The sequence below is a fragment of the Cajanus cajan genome, chromosome 4 (genome assembly GCF_000230855.2).
Source record: "Cajanus cajan strain Asha chromosome 4, NIPB_CcT2T_4, whole genome shotgun sequence".
In the NCBI taxonomy this organism is placed as follows: domain Eukaryota; kingdom Viridiplantae; phylum Streptophyta; class Magnoliopsida; order Fabales; family Fabaceae; genus Cajanus; species Cajanus cajan.
This window is the reverse complement of record NC_138520.1, coordinates 45,341,749-45,368,193: the sequence shown is the minus strand read 5'-3', so window position 1 is coordinate 45,368,193 and position 26,445 is coordinate 45,341,749. Positions and strand designations below refer to the sequence as shown.

The 26,445-nt window shown below is 32.3% G+C and overlaps 1 protein-coding gene and 1 non-coding gene across 2 annotated transcripts; both read right to left on the bottom strand.

Moving 5' to 3' along the window:
- Window positions 1–211: 211 nt before the first annotated feature.
- Window positions 212–3,346, bottom strand: LOC145957313 (uncharacterized). The gene is made up of 5 exons (XM_083073547.1): window positions 2,890–3,346; window positions 2,197–2,430; window positions 1,727–1,986; window positions 533–703; window positions 212–457 (listed from the first exon to the last, which is right to left on the bottom strand). The coding sequence occupies exons 1-5, from the start codon at window positions 3,344–3,346 to the stop codon at window positions 212–214; spliced, it is 1,368 nt and encodes a 455-aa protein (XP_082929673.1).
- Window positions 3,347–11,765: 8,419 nt separating this feature from the next.
- Window positions 11,766–11,837, bottom strand: TRNAT-UGU (transfer RNA threonine (anticodon UGU)). Its single transcript has one exon. It is a non-coding gene; the product is annotated as a tRNA-Thr (tRNA).
- Between the last annotated feature and the right edge of the window lie 14,608 nt (window positions 11,838–26,445).

Genomic DNA, 26,445 nt, shown 5'->3' with positions numbered 1-26,445 from the left:
GAAATAATTGAATGAGTTTCTTCTCTCTAGAAAACTCCCTCCGAAAGTCACCTCTCCTAATCTTTACCCTACTTGAGCTCCTCTCTTTGTAGAGTTAGGATTCTCTAATCTTCTCCGGATTTAGCTAGAAGCACTCCTAGGTCACATTGGTTCTTCTTGGAGCTTCCGCCCTTGACAATCTTCCAAGGATCCAAGGAGAATTTGAAGGTGTTCATGAGGATTCACTAGGTGGAACCTCATCACTTTTCTTGATGTCTTGATACATCTTAGTCATACCAGGATGTATGCTAAGACGACTCACGTGTCCCTCCTCTAGAACAGCTCTCCTCAACTCTGAATCACAAGGCAAACAAATCCGACCTCTGAATCTCAGAATCCCATCAGTACCAAGCTCAAAACCAACTGCCCTCTCAGTACCAAGCAATCCCAAAATCCTCAACAAATCTGGGTCCTGTAACTACTTAGTTCCCACCTGCTTCAAGAACTCATTAGTTATGGTGATCATACCACAACTAATGTGATCTTGAACAACCTCCACCTCTAATCTCAAATCTCTGAACTGCTCAATCAACTCTAACTCCCTAATCATCATAGTCGACATGTGAAGGGATTTCCTACTCAATGCATCTGCTACCACATTCACCTTTCCAGGATGATACATCAATTGAAAATCGAAATCCTTTAGAAATTCCATCCACCTCCTCTGCCTCATATTCAACTCTTTATGATCAAACAGATATTTCAAACTCTTGTGATCACTGAATACACTGAATCTCGCACCATACAGATAGTGCCTCCACGACTTCAAGGCAAACACCACAGCTGCAAGCTCCAAATCATGAGTAGGATAATTTCTCTCATGGGTCTTCAGTTGCCTCGAAGCATATGCCACTACGCTCCCTCCCTGCATCAACACACAACCTAACCCCTGGTGAGAAGCATCACAGAACACATCAAAATGCTCTCCAGTGTCAGGTAACACCAAAACTGGAGAAGTGGTCAACCGTCTCTTTAGCTCCTGAAAACTCTACTCACAAGCGTCCGTCCAAACAAAAGGCTGATCCTTTCGAGTCAGTTGAGTCAAAGGCATTACTATTCGAGAAAAACCCTCAATGAATCTCTGATAGTAACCCGCCAACCCAAGAAAACTCCTAATCTCCGTAGCAAACCTCGGACGCTCCCACTGAATCCCAGCCTCCACCTTGGCTGGATCCACTGCAATCCCCTCTGCCGATATCACATGCCCCAAAAATTTCACCTCGGACAACCAAAACTCACACTTGGATAGTTTGGCATACAACTGTCTCTCCCTCAACACCTCCAAAACTGACCTCAAATGCTCACGGTGATCCTCCAATGATCTAGAATACACCAAAATATCATCAATGAAGACCACCACAAATCTGTCCAAAAACGGTCTAAAGATCCTGTTCATGTAATCCATGAACACTGCTGGAGCATTAGTGACACCAAAAGGCATTACCACATACTCATAGTGACCATACCTAGTCCTGAAAGCAGTCTTTGGTATGTCACTTTCCTTCACCCTGATCTGATGGTATCCAGATCTCAAATCAATCTTTGAAAACACAGAAGCTCCCCTCAACTGATCCATCAAATCATCAATCCTCGGAAGCGGATACTTATTCTTTATCGTTAACTTATTCAACTGCCGATAATCAACACACAAACGGGCCCCACCATCCTTCTTCTTCACTAACAGTACCGGGGCACTCCAAGGAGAAACACTGGGCCTCACCATCTGTCTCTCCAACAAATCCTCAATCTGTTTCTTCAACTCTACCAACTCAGCTGGAGCCATCCTATAAGGAGTCACTAATACCGGTCCTGCACCTGGTACCAAATCAATGCTAAACTCAACATCACGCCTGGGTGGCAATCCTAGCACATCATCTAGAAATACCTCAGGAAATTCACTAACAATCTCGATCCCAGCAATAGCTCTCTCTGTCTCAATACTCAAAGCTGTAAACAACATGAAGCACTCAACTCCATCCCTCATCAACTACTCAGCCCGACCCGCTGATACTAACACCTCATCCTCCAACTGAGAAAATACCAACTCTCTCCGAGCACAATCTATAAGGATGTGATGGGTAAATAACCAATCCATCCCTAAGATTATGTCGAAATCCACCATGGGAAACACAATCAGGTTCACTCGGAACCTCCCACCAGACACCTCTATCGGGCATCTCACACACATCTCTGACATCACCACAGAAACTGAAGCCGGAGTAGACACAGACAAATCAACATGCAATGAAGATACTGACAAACCCAATCTCTCCACACAATCAACAGAAATGAAAGAATGCGTGGCACCAGAATCGAACAAAAATAAAACATCCTCACCTGCTGCCTTCCATTTCCCCTTCACCAAGTCTGACGAAGTGGAAGCCTCTGCACCTGACAATATAAACACTCTCCCCGTAGTTATAGGTCTGGGTGGCCTCGGGGCACTCCCAGATGAAGTCGGTGGTGTCTGACAATCTCTAGAGATGTGGCCTGGCCTACCACATCTAAAGCAAACATTCCCTGGATGGGAACAATCTCTAACCACATGTGCTCCTCCACATCTGTAGCACTGCACCGACTGTGCTCCACCTTGAGGAGTAGCAGGACGAGGTCCCCTAATAACAGCTCCCCTCTGAGACTGTACAGGTCTGTCATAGGGTCCCCTCTGCTGGCCTCCCCTCTTGGACCCAGATGATCCCTCCTGAACTCTAGCAGTCTTACCGCTGCTACCACCACCCTCCAATCTCTCAACAGTCTTTGCCTTCTCAACCAAGGGAGGAAACTCCACTATGGACATAGGGACTATGACCCTCTTCAACTCATGCCTCAACCCCTCTGCAAACTTCCTACATCTCCAAGCCTCAGATATGGCCTGAGAGTAAAAACGAGCTAGATGCTCAAACCTCATAGCATACTCAGAAACAGACAAGCTCCCTTGATGTAGTCTCATGAACTCCGCCTCCTCAGCGTATCTAACGCTGTCCAGGAAATACTTCTCTAAAAATACCCTCCTGAAGCAATCCCAATCAATAAGTACACCCCTGCTCTCTAACATTTTCCTGGTGCCTCTCCACCAGTACTCAGCCTTGCCCCCCAGAATGTAAACCGCATAAGCCAACTTCCTCTCCTCAGAAGATCTCAAAACACTGAAGATCTTCTCCATCTTACTCAACCACTGATCTGCCACATCAGGATCTGAATACCCCTTGAACTGAGGAGGCTGACATCCCCTGAACTCTGCTAAATCTCTCCCATCCTGAGAGACCACCGGTTTAGCTGCCTCAACCGCAGCTCTACCTACCTCCATCTGAGCAAAGTGAGCACTCTGCTACTACATCGCCATGGCCATCATCTCCATGGCCCTAGCAATCTGATCATACTGGGGTCTCGCCATACTACAATAATTCAAACATCCTATTAGTAACATAATACCTCCACAAATCACCAAAGGCTAGCACATATCAGAGATATGACACAACAGAAACCTAGAAGGATCACTCCCCACAAAGTATCCAAAGGACTCGACCGGCTCTGATACCATAAAAGTGTAACGACCCGCCATGGTCTCTACACTTAGTGGAATCACAGAGAATATTAAACTGGATAACACATACATACATGCATAAATATAAAGATCAAAATAATTAAGTTTCTGTATACAAAATAAAGCACCATATATGTACAGTCATCCCAAAATATTCCTTAGTGTCGGTCAAGCACAGACAAAAATTGTTACCCAAAATGGTAACTCAAAACACGAGGCTCAACTCCTCGTCTCGCAGCGGCCACCTCTACTCCAAGCTATCCCTGACCTGCTCCCATACCAAGTATGATCATCGCAGTTGCACCACATGGAAACAGAAGGGTAAGCTAGAGTTCAAAAAAATCAATCTTATAAGTACAGAATAAAATCTATACTACCCATGCATCCCAATCAAGTCCCTAAGTAACCTTCCATCTCAATCAATCATCCATTCATCAAACATGAAGTCAAACACCATACACTCCATCATCATGACAATCATGCAATACATGCAACTCATGACAGATATCCATGAATATCAATCATCTAATGCGTCGTCACGCATACACCTAGGAGATCTCCATAACAATAGAGCTGTATAAGTGACATTCCATCCTACCGAAACCACCCCAACCGTTTTCACGCCCAATGTGCCCACTTGGTCACAGCTAAACAGGATATAATCCTCACTCGAGTTTACTCGGATGATGTTGATGGAATAACACTAAGGCCGAGAAGACCAAGAGGTGATATATTAAAGGAGGCAAGAGGAATGGGTTAGTGAGGCCACTTTTGGACCTTAGCTCCTAAGTTCTTTTTAATCATAGAATTTATTTTACTTGTATTTCTAATTTTACCCTTGTATTTTGGGGGTGTTTAGGACTTAGAATTTATTTTCCCTTGTATTTCCTTTTTACCCTTGTATTATGGGGTGCTCTAGATGATTAGGGTTTTTAATTTTGGGCTAGGGTGTTAACTAGAAGGGTGACGCATTATTTTGGTGTTCATTGGATCTATTTTTGGTGTTAGAAAGGCTTAGGCCCAAGTGGAGGGCAAAGGTTGCATGGTCTTATCATGCACCTAGATATAGCCAATCTAAACCCAAAGATTCCATCCTTGGCCACCAAGTTGCATCTAGGGTTCATTTGCATTTCATTTGGAATGCATTTGCCTACTCCAAATGCAACCCTAGATGCCTCCCCTCCTATAAATACCCAACACCCCACACCTTGTAAATACTTTGGATTATATGATATTGAGTGAGCATTTTATGCCTCAAAATCCCATCCTTAGTCACTAGGAAGTTTCGGCTAGCATCCTTCATTCTCCACCCTTGGAGAGTGAAACCCTAGAGTGGCCTCCACCTACACTTGGAGTGAGCCAACTTGAGCAACCATACACCACCCCCTCTAAACACTTCCGCCCAAACACCTCCTTTTCACGCCTATCTTCATTTCTTCACCATAACTCTCCCTTTGTCTACCCTTAGGTGAGCCTAGATCAAGGGCAAGGTCTCCCCCCTTCACACTCTACATCAATCATGGAAGGAGGAAGCCATCAGATGTTACTTACACACTTGGAAGTCCAGATCCACCGTCAGGTATAGCACAGCTGGGTATGGGCTTACCACGACCTTGGCATGCATTAACCAAGTCATTTGTGGAGTTCGCCCACCGACTATCCGCAAGGATCCACAGGCTTACTTGGTTAAGGGAATAACCCTCGACCTCATACCCCGCTCCAACACTAGCTAAGGACTTAGAGGAGACTCACCCAACCCAGTGGCCTATTTGAGCACCACTTTCCCAAATCCAGTGGCCTCCCAGAGCACCACTCTCATATATCAGTGGCCTATCCAAGCACCACTCTCAAGAGACTCTTTGTGAGCTCTTCTTGTTCGAAAATATTTTTCCTCTCCTCAAGTCCTAGGCTAGACTCATGCCATAGTCATCACATGCAATCATGCATCATACATCATAATGGTCTGTCCACCATCATGATCAACAATCATACACATGTCATAAGACATCACATGCAATAATGCATCATACATCATAAATGGTCTACCTACCATTATGATCAATAAACATACTCATATGAACATATACACATGTCATATCATATTCAAACATTCATACGTATCATCACAAAGCATCATATGAATCACACCTCACCATACATCATATATCATACATACATGATCTAAAACTTCAACTTTAAACGTACATAAACATCAATTTAAATCAATTATTTATAAATATAATCGCGCACAGCGCAGTCAGGTCGCGCCTGGCCCAACACCAACCCAAGTGTTCTAAGCTCTCCCACGCCTGGCACGCTCAACCCGCGCCCGGCCTGATCTCAATCAGAGAGTTTCAAAACTCTCATCCAAGGAAACACATCCAGCCACATGCAAACACAAAACACAATGCATAGGCTCTATACAACTCAAAATAAACTTAAATCTCACATTCATCCAACCTATGCATCAAAATCCTCCTTTTTCTCAAAATCTCAAAAATAAGATTTTCTTCAATCCATCTATGGATTCTCAACATTCATGCATCAATTGAGTTTCTAGACTCCCATACAACCTAAACAACAAACAGTCTAGCTTCCCTTACCTGAAGATTGGCTCAGATAGCCAAAAACTGACAAGAAGTAGAATTCCCCTTCGTAGCTCAACCCGGAACTTCAATCTACCCAAAGCAAGCTTTCTAATCTGAATTTCAAGAAATGACAGAAGGCATTAGTGGTCTAGAGGAGAAAAGGATTCATACAGAGAAATTTGAGAGAGAAAGGAGCTCACAGACCTAGAGACCTTCTCTCTAAAACTTCTCTCTAGAAACCTCTAATTCTCCTCACGGCCCACACCCCTATTTGTAGACTTTACGGATTGGCCAGAACGGCCTGTACCGATACCGGAATAGCCCGTTCTAAACTGCTTCGTCAAGTAAAAAAAAACTCATGCAGAACGGCCCGTTCTGAAATCAGAACGGCCCGTTCTGGGACTCATCCAGAACGGCCCGTACTCCCTTCCAGAACGGCCCGTTCTCCATCCAGAACGACCCGTTCTCCAACCAGAACGGCTCGTTCTCCAACCAGAACGGCCCGTTCTCAACCACGAATTACGGGCCAATTTAATAGCTTGGAACGACCCGTTCCAGATTGGGAACGGTCCTTTCTGGGCTATTAAATCACCTATATTAGGCTTTTTAAAACAACTTGCTACGTTACAGAGCTCATTTTCTTGATTATCCAATTAAGAAAATTTGTTTGGATAATGCTGGTGAATTCACATCTCATGCTTTTAATGAGTATTGTATATCCATTGGAATTAATATTGAACATCCAGTAGCACATGTTCATACACAAAATGGACTTGCAGAATCATTTATCAAACGTTTAAAACTAATTGCAAGACCATTACTCATGAGATCAAAACTTCCAATGACAACTTGGGGCATGCAATCTTACATGCCGCAATATTAATTCACATCAGACCAACAAGTTATCATAAATTCTCTCCTTTACAGTTGGTTTTTGGTGAGCAACCCAATATTTTTTATTTGAGAATCTTTGGGTGTGTTGTATATGTTCCAATTGCCCCTCCTCAAAGAACCAAAATGGGTCCTCAAAGAAGGTTGGGAATATATGTTGGGTATGAATCCCCATCTATAATAAAATATCTTGAACCATTAACAGACGATTTATTTACGGCTAGGTTTGCCGATTTCCATTTTAATGAGTTGATTTTCCCAACATTAGGGGGAGAACAAAAATAGTTGGAAAAAGATATTAGTTGGAATGAATTATCACTATCTCATCTTGATCCTCATACAAAACAATGTGAACTAGAAGTTCAAAAGATAATTCATTTGCAAAATCTAGCCAACCAATTACCAAATGTATTCACAGATCCAAAAAGGGTGACTAAGTCATATGTACCAGCGGCTAATGCTCCAATAAGAGTCGAAGTCCCTGTTGGACAATTTAATACTACAAACGAGTCACAAATACGCCTGAAGCGTGGTAGACCAATTGGTTCCAAGGATAAGAATCCTCGAATAAAAAAGGGAGTTAAAGAGCAAAATGACCAAATTGAGGATGTAAAAACTCAAAAAGATTCCTATGACATAACTCATATTCCAGTTCTAGAAGAAACTCAGGTACCTGAAATTATTGAAAATGAAGAGATCTCAATAAATTATGTCATGAATGGAATACTATGGAATCGAAACAATGTCAATATTGATGACGTGTTCGCATATAATATAGCGCTAAAAGAAATAAATGATATTGAGGATCAAGAACCAAAGTCCATCAACGATTGTCAACAAAAAAATGATTGGCCAAAATGGAAAGATGCAATTGAGGCAGAATTAGACTCGCTTGCTAAACGAAAAGTTTTTGGACCACTACTACGTACACCAAAAGGTTTAAAACCAATTGGATACAAATGGGTTTTTGTGCAAAAACGAAATGAAGATGATGAAATTGTGAGATACAAAGCAAGACTAGTTGCTCAAGGTTTTTCACAAGGACCCGATATTGATTTTGAAGAGACATATTCACCTGTAGTGAATGCAAACACTTTTCGATATTTAATTAGTTTGGTTGTACATGAAAAACTTAATTTACATCTAATGGATGTAGTTACAAAATATTTATATGGCTCTCTTGATGCTGACATTTATATGAAACTCCCAGAAGAATTTAATTTACCTGACAATGCAATTTCTAAAGAAGATTATTCGATCAAATTGAATAAGTCCCTATATGGGCTAAAGCAATCAGGTCGTATGTGGTATAATCGACTAAGTGAATACTTGTTACAAGAAGGATATAAAAATGATCCAATTTGTCCATGTATATTTATAAAAAGATCTGAAAATAGATTTGTCATAATTGTAGTTTATGTAGATGACATAAACATTATTGGAACTCCTGAAGAGCTTTCAAAAGCAATAGATTGCTTAAAGAAAGAATTTGAAATGAAGGATCTAGGAAGGACAAAGTTTTGTCTAGGACTGCAAGTTGAATACTTAGAAAATGGAATTCTTGTGCATCAAGAAGCTTATATAACAAAGGTGCTTAAAAGGTTTTACATGGACAAATCACATCCATTGTGCACTCCCATGGTTGTAAAATCTTCAGGTGTTAACAAAGATTCATTTAGACCCCAAGAAAAGGATGAAGAAATACTTGGTCCCGAAGTACCATATCTTAGTGCTATAGGAGCACTAATGTATCTTGCTAATTATACACAACCTGATATAGCATTTGCTGTTAATTTGTTAGCATGATATAGTTCTTCACCTACATGAAGACATTGGAATGAAGTTAAACAAATCCTTCGTTATCTTAGAGGTACAATGGATATGGGGTTATTATATTCAAATGTTCCCAAACCAGAACTAAATGGTTATGCAGATGCAGGTTATTTGTCAGATCCTCATAATGATAAATCACAAACAGGATATTTGTTTACAAATGGTGGTACAACCATTTCATGGCGATCTGTAAAACAAACCATAACAGCCACTTCATCTAATCATGCTGAAATTTTAGCATTACATGAGGCAAGTAGTGAATGTGTTTGGCTAAGATCTGTGATTCAACACATACGGGAAACTTGTAGTTTATCTTCTGGAAAAATGACATCGATAGTTATATATGAAGATAATGCTGCATATATTGCACAATTGGAAGATGGATACATAAAGGAAGATAGAACAAAACATATTCTACCAAAATTCTTTTTTACTCATGATCTTCAAAGGAATGGTGATATAAATGTTCAACAAGTCCGCTCAAGTGACAACCTAGCAGATCTCTTTACAAAGTCACTTCCAAGAAATTTTTTTGAACAGTTGATACACAAGATTGGACTCCGTCGTCTTAAAGATTGTATGCATGAGTGGGAGAAATAAATATTTATGAATGATGTACTCTTTTTCCTTCACTAAGTTTTTATCCCACAGGGTTTTTCCTAGTAAGGTTTTAACGAGGCACATTCTAAATATTGGACATCCAAGGGGGAGTGTTATGAATAATAATTAGTGGCTTAATTAGTGGATGTCAATATTCATTATCAATATTCATTATCAATCATTATCATTTATATTTCCGTTATGTATTATTCCCTTTATTGTGTAATTGTTCAATTACCACATGTACTTATAAATAGGTTACTCCTCTCCCAAAGATAATACATTAGATTTTTTTCTCCATCTCATATTGTCTTATTTGTTCTCTTTACTTTTTCTTCCTTTTATAACAGATATGAGTATTTTTTATATTTGTATGTTAATAAGATGGGTACAAGTATCATAATATGTATTTGTGGATACTTGTGTTTGCTAATATTAAATTTACATAACTATTCTCACACACACACACACACACACACACGCACACACGCACACACGCACACGCACACACGCACACACGCACACACGCACACACATGCACACCCACACCCACACCCACACACACACACACACACACGCACGCACGCACGCACGCACGCACGCACGCACACACACACGCACACACGCACACACACACATATATATTGTGTTCAATGTAATTTTATTTTGTAATTTTATTTGGACTTTGTTTAAATTTTATAATAGTTAAGTATTATATTTTATTATCTTTTATTTTGATTTATGTGTAATATTAGTTTCATTTTAATAATTATTTTTAAAATTTTAAATTATGTGATTGAATGTTTAAAATTTAGTTTCTAAATCTATTTATTGTTATAAGTATAATTGTGAAAAATATTTAAATTTGAATTTGAATTTTATAATGTTCAAACTTTTTATATGTAGATTTTATTTGAATTTTAGTTATAATTTTTAATTTTTTAATGCAGATTTTTATAACTTAAAAGAAAAAAGGAAATTATTACAAATAATTCAAATGTACGGTTAAAATATTTTGTTGAATATTTTAAAGATTTTTTTTTTTGTAATAAATACTCTTTGATATTCACAAATATCTATGAATATTGAAAAATATATATAAGTATTTGTTTAATAGATACTCACATAGATATGAAAATGGGTATAAGGCGAATATTTATCCAATTGGAAGAATATTATAGAGCTACTATCCATACCCATCTCATTTAGTTAATATTCATAGTGAAGTCCTAGAAAAAACTCTTTTTCTCGTATTCTTATTTGGGAGTAAGGGGTTATTTATTTTGAATTTTTAACTATAAAATTTAAATGCTTGATTAAATTAAATTTATTATTATGAATTATTTTTATACAGTTCATTTATTTATTTAACTCGTAAACAAGCAGGAAAATTTTCATTTCACTCAATTAAATGTTAATCCTTTTGTTTTTTCTCTTTCATCTGTGTTGGCTTGTAAATTTATAAGCTCCGATCAAGTGTTATTATCTCATTAGGATATGTGTTTTCATAAATATTTAAAAGAGAAGAACATAAGAAGAAAAAATAAGATAAATTCATTCTTTAAGTTAAAATTATTTTGTGGAGAATTTAAATGATTAACACTAATTACGCTTAACTGGTACAAATAGGGATTTTAACATCTTGGAGAAAAAAAATATTCACCTGTCATTTAAATAAAAACCATAAACGACCTTGATTGATAAGAAGAATCTTAAGCTAATTGAGTAAGTTTTGGGTTGTTTGTTGGGACATTTTAAGGTTTTGAGAAAATATAAAAATGAAATGAAATAATAGCACATGTAGTGCGTGTTTGGATTTACGTTTGTAAAATTGATTTGAGATTAACGTGATTTTGTATAATTGATTTTAAGTAAACGTGATTTTAAAGTAACGTGATTTTTGTTTGAGTACATTTATTAGAAAATTGATTTTCATATTAAATGTTGTTTGAAAAATAGTTATCAAAATTGATTTTAAGTGTATAATTACCAAAATAGACCTTACAACTACATTGACAAAACGTGAATGATGCAGTATCCTCTGTTGTCCATTTAAATTGAAGATTTCCAATACTTTCATGAGGACAAATGAGGAAAATCAAATATTTACTTACTAGAATCAATTTCTTGTAAGAAATACGCGTACAATATGGCTTTTGAAAGAACATTGTCTAGTGCATAGTTGGATTGTTAACCCAAAATTGTTTTGTGAGCTACAAAATTTTGTTGTAAAGAAATATTTTTTTATTCATATAGTGGCAAATAATGGATGCCCCCATGCAGGATCGAACTACAGACCTTCAGTTTACAAGACTGACGCTCTACCACTGAGCTATAGGGGCTTGTTGGAGCTGAATATAATTTAAATTAATTGAATTTTAAAATTATAATTAGGATTTTTACTTATTTAAAATTTCATATTTGCAACCTTCTCTTTTAATTAAATTGTGCTCCAAATTTGCTGACTTTTGGAATTGCAACTATTAAACTCCATCTAGGTACCATCACAATAAGATTTATTATTATCTTAATTTCTTAATAAATTTCTTTATTATCAGAATAAAACTACAATGAATAATGGTAGTGTGATACCATAAGGATTACCTTAGATCACTAGGACTCTTACTTTCAACCTTAGCATATACACAATATTCACAAGTTCCCCATCGTTGCTAATGTTCCTTTCGAACACAATTCCTTCCTATCATCACTCTACATACATTTTAGATTTAGTGATCTCATTGCACACTACATACTTCCTCCCAATCCTCAAAAACCCAACTAATCTTCCTATGGTCTCAACTTGCTTCCTATAACTTTTAAGTTAGTAAATTTGTTTCTTTCAAATCCATCATTAGTCATCCTCATAGGACACTTAGTGTGTGTTTGGATGTGATTTTGTAATCCACGTCACCCCTGAAAATTACGTCAATTTGAGTTCAAAATGAATTCAAAGCATGCTCATAGTTTCCAAAATAGTTGTCATTTTTCTTTGCTCAATATTAAGACTAAATTTGCTCTTCAAGGAACAAATACTCTAAGAATTAAGGGCTACGAGACTTGTTGTATCCTATTGTGGCTAGTGGACCTGAATTGGTCAAAATGACATATCAGGAGACAAAAGATCATGAGGACCCAACAACCATTGAGACAAATGACAGTGGGCTTGCATTGGGCCAAGGCTAAAGAATGAAATAAGGCCCAAACACTTTGAAGAGTTTGTCATGCTATAAAAGGGGAATTTCATCTAGCGGAATGTGGAGAGTTTGGAGTCTATTATGCATTTTTTTTCCTTTATTAATTATTGCTATTTTTTATTTATTGTAACGGAGAGTGGCTAGATTGAACTCAGCCAGTGTCTTTATAGTTTTCCACTTATTATCTTTAGTTTGATAATAATTTCATCTTTAATTTATGGATTTATGATCACTTCTGTTTTGTCGCTTGTTGTAGGATCTAATTATTGTTCCTATATAATGAAAACTTGTTTCTTTTGTTTAGTACATAAAAAAAACGAGTTTGAAAAGACTTTTTTTCGCAAAAAAAAAAAAGAATTAAAAAATTTAAAGATTGGGAAGTCAAGTCTCTAATAACAACTTTTGATGCAAGTCAAGTCCATAATAACAATATGAGGCCCAGAAGCCCCAGTAAGGGGCATGCTAGTTTGAAAGTTGTGGGCATGCCGAGGCATATTCAGGATCCAAATTATTGAGTATTGATCTTTAAATTAATATATTTGGGTTTAGGATTTAAATTAATGAATAATAATCTTTAAATTAGTCTTCTGTTATTGTTTCTAAAATTTTATAAATCTTCTATTAATTTTAACTTTCTAAAAAGTTATTTATTTTTCTTTTTGAACTTTCATTTAATATTAAAAGTTCAAAATAAATAACATTTTTTTAAAGTATGAAATTAATAAATAAATTTAAAATTTAAGACTAAGATGTTTAATTCATTCAATCTTATTAGAGTACTAATTTAGCTAATATTTTTTTTTTGGTAAATATAAGAGTTCATAATAACAAATATATTTAACAAAATTATATTAGTAAATAAAATATACTATTAAAATATATTTTCAACACAAAAAAATACTAAAAATATATTTTTATGATTAAAAATATATTAGGAAATAGGCGAATTTATGATTAATTGTAAGAACCAATTTCACATTCGGTTAGTATGTTGGGATTGCAATTAATGTAGCAAGGCCTTTGACAGCGAGAGGTGGTGCAAGGCACTTGATGAAAGTAGGGTTTAGATGCGTGTGCAACAGTTTATTCTCTTTCAATCTTTCAAAATGCAATGAGAAGAGGAAAGGAAAATAATAATAAATATATTTAATTTGCTAAACATCAAGTTGGGTCTAGTCTCCGATATAGGTAGACCAATTGCAAATTGATTTAATCAGGTTGCCTATTTTAAAAACCAGTTTGACTTGTGAACTTGATCAAATCTAAGTCTAACCAAGTCGAGCTAAGTTAGATTATTAGGTTAGTAGAGTTTTACAAGTCTAACCAAGTCGAGTTTAATTAGATTATTAGGTTATTAGCGTTTTCCAACTCATTTTCCCTCTTACTTATTATAAACTCTATTAATTGGACTTTTATTTTATAAAATTGAGAGTTGAACTATATACATTTAATATTAAAAATAGCTTATTTCATATGTATTATGTATGAATAAAAGCATTTTTTTTCATTATTATTAGTTTAAGTGATTTGATATATATATATATATATATATATATATATATATATATATAACTAAAAACTAAAGTTTAATTCCTAATTTGAATTTGAAATTGTAATTAGAAATATTATTTTGTTCTTATAGAAGTCTATTCAATAAGAACGAACTATACATCTTTATATATATATATATATATATATATATATATATATATATAAATTATTCTTTCACAAAACGTGCAATATATCTTTTTAAGTTTGAATATAGTCTTTCTAATACACTAATTTAAAAATCAAACATAATAAGTATATTTAAGGAATCCAATTATATACTTACTATACTATATACACATTCTTGGCAAGTGATTAAATTGGGTTAACAATGAATTAAACAATGCATGCACCTTACTCCTTTGAGTTAGGAAGTGATAGAAAATCATTGTTCCAAAAGAATATATATCATGGTGGAAGGTGGGGCCTTATGTTGGATAGAAGTTTGGAAACATGACTATATCCTGGACACAAAATTATGCTTAGAAACCCTTCAACGAATGTTGAGGTACACATGCATGGGTAAAGGTGTGGTATAATTGGGGTGAGGGTGCCAAAAGGAAAGGACAAGTTGATGAGGTCTGAAAAAGGAAGCCATGTATATAAGAGTCAGATCAATCCACCACTACATTAATATTAAAAAAAATGAACTAAGTTCAAAGGCTGAGTTAGTTTCACGAGTTTGGTTAGACAATTGGGAGGGCTTTCCTTTTTGAAGGACCCCATCTTGACTCAGCTTGATGGAACATCTTATGCTTTGTCTCATCTTTTTTTGATACTTTCTAGAGTATTTGTGCTCTCTACTTATTCTCTTTCTCTCTCTTTGAAAAGATTGGTGGGATATTTGTGGCTGATCTCAACTCCAGTTTCACCCTTTCTCATGCTTGTTCTATCCTTCATTTTTATGCATTCTATCTTTTCCTTTTTCACTTGTCTTCTTTCCCTATCAAAGCATCTATGCAGAAGTTTTTGGTTTGAGGTGTAAGGCATGATTTATTTATTTATCTTTTTATGGAAAGTAATTTTTGTCCAAATTAAATATGATTATTATAAATTGTAATTTTTTATGATATCAAAGTCTTATATTGTTTGAGTTGAAATCAAGAGTAATTTATAAAATACTCTTGAATTCTAATATATCAAGAAATCATTTTATTAGGATAAAATTATACGAGGTCACTAAGTATTAAAGTTGAATTAACGAATTTGAAGTTGGAATATATTGATCATAAAATGAAGGTCTAGGTCATTATTGGCTCTTAATTATGATTGGGAACTTGTTTTGATATGTTAAAAGGCTTAAGAACTGGGACCAATAATTTATATATATATATATATATATATATATATATATATATATATATATAATTTATTGGAATATCTTTTTAAATTAAAATAAAACCGTGATGAACTATCAAATAATAAAATCGATACTATCTTCAATGTGATTATCTAGTTAGCCTAGTGGTGCCAACAAGTTTAAGGTCAAAATATTGGTGCTAGATCGTCTTGTAGACTCTTGTCAATTAGCCTTGATTGAAAAATTTATTTTAGTATGTAAAAATGTCTCATAAAATTTATTAATAAATTAAGGTTAAAGATAGTTTATAAAATATTTTTTTTCCCGTAATCAACTAAGACACGTTTTTAAGGATAAAATCATAAAAGCCAACAAGTGCTAAAGTGAATAATACATCAGATTTAATAATTCTAATAATGCAAATAAACTTGAGGTTGAAATATTAATGTAAGAAAAAAAAGTCTAAGCTACTCTTTCCCATTATCATCACTATTTATGTCTTATTTTATTATGTAAAAAAATTTCACATTACATAAAAATCAAAACTAAAACTCTTAATTTTCTTATATACCTCTTTAATTAAGATAAAAATGTAACAACTCATTGAGCATCAAAGGAAATTTGAGGTTGAAACAAGTTTTTAATGTAATTATATATCTAAAAATTAAACTTAATACCCAAAATAACTTCAAAGTAGTTAATACTTTTGTTTATTAATCTAGAATGGAGACATGTAAGACACTTTCGCTTCTTAATCCATGCCCCTACTTTTGTATATTAATCTAGAATGGAGACTTGTAAAACACTTTCGTTTCTTAACTCATTTTCATTTCTTAATTTAGTGAGACTTTCTCAACCTTCTTAACATTGATGCTTTTTCAATCAACTTAAATTCGATATTGAAAAAAAAAAATCGCCATTATGTATTTAAGGGGCCTTTTGCACCACACTTTGAATGAGCCATTTCTATAGACTATAGCCACCATAAAAAGTAAGAGAACTCACAGTAATTTTTCAGAGAAATATTAATATACTGAGTTAATCAATTAAAGCTTTTACCTTATGACTTCATTGGAATGGCATGAGAGCCAGCCTTGGAAACAGATCTGGTATGTATTATTATTTTAATCAACAGATCGAACTAGTTATGGTACGAATTCGAAGCCTACCATTACTCATATCCTTTACTCTCATTATTAATTCTTTTATTTATTTATTTTTCTATACCTTAATTAAAACCTTTGATCTTTTCTTTTGCTAGATATCAACTTCGAAGCCTTAATGACATAGTAAAATATAACATATATAATTTTTAATTTTTAATCAACACAACATAAACATATCCTTTACCTCTAGTTTTCAACTTATCTAACTCGTTATTAATTCCTTAATTTATTTATTTATCTACACCCTAACTAAAACCTTTGACCTTTTCTAGCTTCTGCTAGATATAACTTTGAAACCTCAAAGGCATATATAGTAACAGAGAACATATATACATGGTAATTTTATATCACACTAGATATATATAGTTCCATAAAATTAACTAAATGTCATTTTAATCTTAATAGTTTTGTTTTCTTATTTGTTTTTATACGTACAGTCTTGGGACCAAATTTTAGTTGAATTGTATGACAAGTCATTGAATGATTAAAAACGTTAACTAGGATGCAGAAGAAATTCGTACATGCTGTAACATGCACATGAATACGTGCGAAGGGATCAACTGGTATCATTATAAATCACTTACATCATTCAACAATATTTTTGTACTATTTATTAAAGCTTCCATTAGTAATATATGATGACCTTTCACATAACTATTTTAGCTATATTTGAATACTTAAAATAATTAACTCTTCAAATGTTTATCAAATATACTTTCTATATTTCAAAATATTTATCGTTAAGATTATATATACAGACTCAGAAAATTCTTAAATGTCATTGTTTTAAGAAAACAAAATTACATTTGAACAATTATTAATATATCAGAATATTATTTCATTAAAACTACTTTTTCATTTAAGAGAGATTAATTAGTTTGAAATATAATAATAACATTAAAAAAATAATGTGTTCTTTACTGTATAAACCAATTCAAAATAAAATTTATCTCTTAAAACCAAAATTATACGGAGCAGTGGCAGATCTTAGTAATGACAGCATGCCTCTCCCAAAATTTTCTAAATTTTTTTTTATATATATTCATATATATATATATATATATATATATATATATTAATATTATATTTATATATTATTATATTATTAATTATAATAAAATTAAAAAAATTTAAATAAAAAAAAGAGAAATTCTATTATTTTTCTAACTAATAAAAAAATTAATTTATAATTCTTTATATATAAAAAAAATAATCTGGCCCCCAAAAAAATTCTTCAAGTTCCGCCACTGATACGGAGTATCTTTTACTAGGACAGAATCTTTAGCTTAATTATGCAAACTTCTGTAGATACAATAATTTGTTACGTACTCAAATCTTATGAGACAGTCACATTCAAATAAACGATCACACTTTCTCCTTAAATCATAATATCGTGATAAAAATAATTAAAAATTCCTCTAAAACTAAATTCTGTAAATCGCATAACATTATAACTTTAATTTACAAAAATGCTATACATCATGACAATGCGTGGACCAAGAGAAAATTAGAAACTATTAACTTCTGAATAAAATAGGTGACAAAAAAAGCTTCTGAATAAAATGCTTAATATTTTTCTTAAGAAAACACTTTATTTATTTGTGAGTAATTTTACATGCATGCATACACACTCATATATAGAGTGAGAGACAGGAACCAACTTACCATTCTCTGTTATATTCACTCTAATATTATTTACAAACTAATTGTTAGATTAAAAATATAATTTAGTACTATCTCTCTCTACACGAGGTGAATTTATCGTTGTCTCGGTTGAAAGAGTCGAGTTTTTTTTTTTTTTCTATTTAATAAATTTTCAATTTTAATGCATCATTAGTTTATTGAATAGTTGAGTAAATATTATTGCCGTCCTATTCATGGAATATTAGAGGTGATCAGTAACCATAGTTAATGCATCCACTTCATATTCACTTATGGTTAATTAAATGAAGTTTCATATAGTCCTACTTAATTTATTCACAATATATAGTCAACAACCAACCACCTCAATTCATGACTAAAATAAGAAGAGTATATTAACAATCACAATAAATTTTTATTTAAATAGCAACCATCTTAAAATACAATTGTTGTCACGAAACAATTGATACGTCAAGTGTCCTGCACCACCATTTATTTTAAGGAATTTCACAAATACTTGAATTTTAAATTCTTTGTAAATTCCTCATCCAAACAAAACATTTCACTTCAAGGAATTTGAAATTCTTCAAATAAATGAATTACCCTATATAAATTCCTCGTCCAAACACACTATTATTTTACGTTATTAAAAGAAAAGCCTCTCTTTTTTTATCCACTTTTAAAACTTTAAGTAATCGAAAATATTTTACATCAAAAAGAAATTATTGTATAAAGATATACTCTCTTCAATTCTGAATATAAGTAGAAAACAAATAACAGTTGCATATTTTTTTTTGGTTAATAAGTATATAATACTTTATTATAAAATTATTTAAAAAATCAACTGAAATATTTTAAAAAAAATTCTATAAATACACAGTGAGTAATATTGTGTAGTTTTTAGAGGCTTTTATCATTTGTAAACTTTAACTAGTGACATTACATTACTTGTAGTTAAATATTTAAATAATTATAATGGAATTTTTTTTTAATCCCTCTAATATATTTATGAATCTATATTTTGATTTTAAATATAAACAAATCTCATTTAAATTTACTCTAGTGTAAATATCTCCAAAAATACATCTTCATTTAATCAAGATTATATTTCTAATGATTATTCTTGTTTTTAATATTAATTTTCAAGAAAAAGTAATCTAAAAAATTGTTATTTTAAAGAAAATTAGTGCAATAAAATGATATTAACTAATTTTTTTTATTTAACGTTATTTATTTCCTCAATGAACACTTTTTACATTGAGTTACTTAAAATTAGTCTTAAAATTTGATATCAAAAACATCATTGAAAAGAAAAAACATGATTAATTAGATCATTGTTAATGATGAAACCTTTTGGAATTGCTTTGGTATGTGTAATCCTAGGTGTGTATATATATATATATATATATATCCAAGATTCCATTTGAATATCCGAGATGATTTCAAACTCATGAAAACTCAATGTCCACTAAACTAAAACTAAATTGCTTAATGGTCCCCTCTTGAATAGTTATAAACATGCAGAGAGAAGACTGTGAAAAGGAGAATGGTCCCCTTAATCTATCAACTCCGAAACCCTAGTTCTCTATTCATCTTTATTTTTTTTCTGCAAAATCCGCGTGTCTCATTAAAAGAAACAAAACGCTCCCATGTCTCTCTATTCCCCATCTTGTTCGAGTACGGGGAGTAGCACTTGAAAATCCTGAGGGTGCAGTACACGTGTCAGAAGCCCAGCATAATTGGAGTCCTCTATCAACATTAATAATAATAATAATAATTTGTTGCAACTGTTGTTTGGTAGTGAGGAAAAATTAAAGGGCTTAATTTTCCGTGTAGTGAAAAAGTTGAAAAACAATCAATGGAAAAAGGTGACTCAGCATGTTCCCGCAAAAGCTGAGGTACCTCTCTCTGCTACTCTGCGCGCGTCTGCACTCTCCTGAACCATATTGACCGTACACGTGGCTCTATCACAAGACATAAGCTTTTTTTCATTGAATTGGGCCCCACGTCTTCAGCCACCCCCGTATTACATAATAATAATATTTAACTAGACATTTTTTTTATTTATATAGACTTTATTGATATGATTTTAATATTCGTCGAACTTTACTTATTAATTTTTCTTATTATCCTATTTAATAAAACCGATTATAGTAATTTGTATTTATTTCTTAAGTTGAAATATTTTGATAAAATTTAAACATCGTAAGTTACAAAAAAGATAAAATACTTTATATTATTACTGAACAAGTATATGCCAGCTTATTAATTGAATCCCATGTACGTTATCTTTCATTTTTCGTAAATTTTAAAGTATGCTTGATTGTTTATGGTTAAAAGTTTAATTTGGTCTTTTATAATATTTTTTATTTTAATTGAGTTTTATTTTAATTTTTAGTTTTTAATAATTTAAATTATAGTAATTTAGGACTTCCGTTCAAATAATTTTAAATGGGGTTAACTCTTGGTGATGTGGACGCTACTTGGATATAGACGTGGATACATATATGGATGCTTAATTTTTTCATGCATCTGAAACCAGAACGGCCCGTTCTGAAACCTGAACGGACCGTTTTGGTTGCACTCACAGTGCGTAAATTTTGTATCCGGAACGGGCATTCCAGATGCATTATTTAACACCAACTAGTGCATTAGAACGGGTCGTTCTGAAATCGGAACGGGCCGTTCTGGTTTTCAAAACAGGTCGTTCCAAATTCAGAACGGGCCGTTCTAGAATGCCAATCAACACACAATGTGGTTCAAAGATCAAAGAGAAACCATTTACACATACATAATTTTTTTTTATCTAAAAAATAATATATTTTAAAAAAATAAAAATTATATTCTAATAAATATATATATATATATATATATATTTAAATTATCATATGTATAAAATATAAATTTCGAAGAATTATTCATTTATCTCATATTTGTCAAACTTTTGTGTTTTCTATTTATTGTATATGTTGATAAAAAAAATCCAAATTGTAAAAATTTATATCACATATCAAAAACATCTTTATATGATAAATAAATTAAATTTGATTTTTATAAGATTTAACATATTTATTTTTATACTTTTTATTAGTGTTAAATTATTATTAAGTAGGTTTTTAAGATTGTAGTTCTAACCAAACATTTTAAAAAAATGTCTGTGACAGATAAATATATCATATTAATAACATGTATTTTAAATAAAAAATAGGTTTAATTCTGTTAAATTATAATATAACATAATCTGACCTAGTTTATTTTCATCCTTCATCGTAATTGTAGATATAAAACCTTGTAAAAAAATAACTATAATATATATTTATACTTTTAAAATTATATGTAAAATTTTTAATATTACAAATATATAAATAAGTATTGCCCCCACGATCTAAAATTTCTGGATCTGTCACTGACTATAATCATCGAGTTTGTGTTTGGCATTTTGGAACCAGAACAGACTGTTTTGGTTGCACTCTTAATGTGTTAATTTTGCACCCAGAACGGCCCGTTCCAGGTGCAAAATTAACACACCAAGTGTGCAACCAAAACGGGTCATTCTAGTTTTAGAACGGGCCGTTTTGGCTCTAGATGCATTAAAAAAAACTTGGCATCCACGTGACATCCACGTGTGCATCCACGTGATATTCACGTGACTAACAGTTAATTCCGTCTAAATAATTTGGACAGAAATCTGACATTACAATAATTTAAATTATTAGAGATCAAATTGAAATAAAAAATTACAATAAAATTAAATTGAAACAAATAAATGTTATAAAGAACTAAATTAGAGTTTTAACCATTATTCATCATAGGGAAAGGAGCGCATAATTGAATAGAAGGCTAATCCCACACGGCCACACCTCTTAAAATTATATCCTAGTACAAAAAGAGGAATTTTGATATTTTTTTATATTAAGTATTATCATGTGACATAGAAAATAATATAATGATATATTTATAAAGTTTAGAATTTAGAATTTATAAATTAATAAAATATTTATAAATATATCAAAGTATGGTAAATGTTGATTTATTCACCATAAAATATTTTTTTATAATAAATAAGTTAACATTTATTATAAAATATATTGATCAATGTTTTATTCTAATCTTTTAGTGATGAGAAATATTTTATAACAGGTAAATCATTATTTGTTATATAATATCTTTCATGAGAACATGAATCTAGTTCATATTTCATTGTTTCATCTTCTTCTTTAAAGGTAATATTCAATGACTCTTTCGTGCATGCTATTCATTTGTTATGATGACCAACGTGGCTAGTTCTTCTTCAATTTTTCTAGCTTCATCTTCAATTCTCCTTTGTGTTTCCAGATTCAAATATTTACTTCTCTTTCTTCTAAGTTATTTAGGATTTTCTCATTGTCTGTTTGTTCATTTTATTCTGAATTTAGGGTTTGTTCATTTTATTTTGATATGTAGGTTTGCTTATTACCATTTTATTTATTTTGAATTTGTCAGTTACCTAATAAAATTAATCTATCAGTCCTCTAAACATATAAAGAACTAATTTAAACATAATTTTAATATAAGATTCGTATTAATCACCTATATGTCCGCAAGTAATTATGTGGATATTTTATGTTGATGACATCATATCACATCCCGAATTGACATAAAATTAAAAAATAATCCACATAGAATATTATTTGTATAGTAAATCCACATATTGTAAATATAATAATTATCCTGGAAATTATATTATAGCTTTAAGTATATTAGGAAAAAATTCGCTGAAGTTAATTTGTTGTTATACATTTTATGAGATGATCAGACATTTAGCTTGTTTAAACGTAAAAAAAATTATCGAGTTCTTTTGCCACTAAATAAACTCATTTTTTTTAAATACTGTGAAAGTAGCAGCTGCATCTTATCTGGGATGTTCTGAGAGTGGGTATAAACATTAACGATACATTATATATATATATATATATATATATATATATATATATATATATATATATATATTCTTTTTTTTTTCTAATAAAATCTTGAACAATTCATTTTCTTTGCTGTATTCTTGAACAGTTCATATTATGTGCTTTCATGTTATTGTATAATTAAAATTCACCTTAATAATTCAAATATTAAATATTTATTTAAATGTCAGGTTTCTAGTTCAAATAATTTCAATTTTGATTGTATGATAATATTAAAAATAGATAAATAATTATATCTAAATTTTCTCAGAATTATTATAGAATTTGATATAATAATAAAAATATTAAAAATTTTAAAAAGTAGTGTGCCCTTTCCATGCTCCTTAATGAATGGGCAGAACTTGTAATCGTAACAACAGATGAGTTCATGCATAGGAGTAAAAGATGAGACTTGGTAGTTATTTTTATGGTGAGACATGAAGATAGGAAGATGGTCATCGCAAAATGTCTTAGAATCTATTCGATACAACTCGTAGTTTTTCTATCATTAAAGTATATTTTATTTTTAGCAAAAAAAAATTGAAAATAACTTTTAACTTTATCTAACATGACTCTTAATAAATCTGAGTTAAATAGTTACCAAGTTGACAAGGCAACTTACTTAGAGCAACTCTAATGGGAGTTGTTTGGTCCATCAAGCAACCATAACCTCAGTTTCTTATTATTGGAGGGGAGTGACGTGGCAACAAGAGTTTCTTGCAGAAGAGAGAGAGTTGCTTAGTGAAACAACCGTTCCTTACCTTTGTGAACGGAAGGAGGCGCGGTGGTGAGGCGGTGGTTGGACGGTGGAGGCGCGCGATTGGACATTCTGCCACGGGACCTAATCGGAGTGAAACGGATTGAAGTCGAAGCTGACAACGCCGTCGTTGACGGTGGTGGACGTTCTGCCGCCGTTGGCTTGCTACGATGCGGACTGCTTCCTGAGCTTTATGAGCCTCGGCCTGGACCTGGCACGCGCGACGGTGGCGGTGGCAGAAGGGTTTAGGCAGACGACATTGAAGTGGAGACGGCGCGTCGAAGGAGGAACGGAAAAAAAAAAAGAAAGGTTTGAAGAAAAATGAAAAGGCACGTTAGAAGAAGACGTTGGGGTTAAAGAAATAAAAAATAAATAAATAAATAAATAACAAATAAATAATAAAAAAAATAACCCCAACCCAATTTAAATAATGTTTATGTATTTATTATTGTTTTATTTTATTTTTAATATCTACTTATCATATATTTTTTCTCATAATTTATTTCTTTTATTTTCTAAAAGTTGAATTTCTTAAAGTTTCTTATCATTGGAGTAAATTTCTGTTTGAGTTGCTTAATGCTGATGTGACACCCTTACTACTCCAACACATATATTGTAATAATGAAAACTTACAAATAAATTTTTCAATTTTGGTAAAAGGGTTCACATGAGAATCTTCAAAATTATTCTTCAATAACCACAATAATAAAAATGAAACGCAAGAGTTTACAAATTGCTTTCAAAAATAACATTTACAATTCCAAATTCATATAAAAAACCTATGTTCTAAAAATCCTCTGCCCCGATGTCATAATATCAAAGCATCCCCACAATTCAACCGTTGGCATTCTATGCCACTCGTAGCCAGATCTTCCTCACCTAAAACATCCACAATTTGTACGGTAAGAAAAGAAAACATTCATATGTAAAGCACATACACAACAATGTAATCTCATTACATAATGAAATATTTACAAGCATTTCTATATATCATAACTCTATCAATCATGCATCATTTTCACTTCATAATTCGCAATCACACCCATTTATCTTAAATCTTGCAATTAACATTATCATTTTCACATTCATAATTCACACAATCTTACAATTAACACTATGTCAAGGGCACGCCACAACTGACATAAGTGATACGAGTTAATTGCCTCACTCATCCCACACCATGCTAGGGTCACGCCCTCCCTGTAGCATCACTTACCCAGGGGCCGTGCCATCCCTGGTCATTGATGTGAGGAACCACAATCACATCACAATCCACACAATCTCTTACAATTAACGCTATGCCAGGGCTGTCATATTTGACATACACTACTAGAAAAATGGAAATTAGAGACGGAAAGAATCCGTCACAAAATTAAAGAAAATCCGTCACAAAATTGTTAGTGACGGAATTTGTGACGGATTTTGGGTCGTCACAAAAAATAGCGTCACAAAATATTTAGTGACGGAAAAATTCAATCCGTCACAATTAGTGACGGAAATATGTCGTCACTAACTAATAAATTTTCCGTCGCAATTTGTGAGGGAAAGCATTCGTCACAAACTGGATTCAAAATCCGTCATAAATTGTGAGGGATTCAAAATCCGTCACAAAATCCTAATTTTTTATTTTTACAAATTTTTAAATAAAAAACAATTAAATTATTCCAGATTTATTAATTATATAATATATATTATTTTCACTTTTTTTTTTCTACTCTACAAGTATTAATTATTAATTTTCAGATAATTGGCGTTGGTAAGATTCGAACCCCTTACCTTCTACTCATTCTAACCTTAACACTCATTCTCCAGCCATCTGAGCTACCTTATCAGTTCAGTACTTATTTAACAATATATATATAAATATGAAAGCATATCAATTTTTATCACAATAATATCAAACATCATTAAACATCAAACTAATAAATTTAAAATAGATTCATAATTAAAATCATAATATAATTTATTTTAGAATTTTTATTTTATTAAATTAATTAAAAATTAATTTATTTTATCACTTTTTAATCAAGTGAATGAATGATAATGAATTAACAAAATTTTTAAAATATATTTTAATTGAAAGTATATTTTTAGTAAATATTTGAATATAAAAGTATTTTTATAAATAATTAGATGAAAAATATATTTTAAAATTTATTTCTCTCATAACACTACTTAAGTAAAAATTTTTAGAAAAAACTAAACTTATATTTGTTTGCGTTATTTTCCCAAAAAAAATAAAATAAAAATAAAAGATCAAACCTTTTGATAATTAAGTCATCCAAAAATTAAGACCAAAAAATAATGTTGATTGGACCAAACTACCCAATACGCACGGACTGAGTTCAGTGTGATATACTTCACCAAAAAGAAAAGGACAATAGACTCCGAAACTGTAATG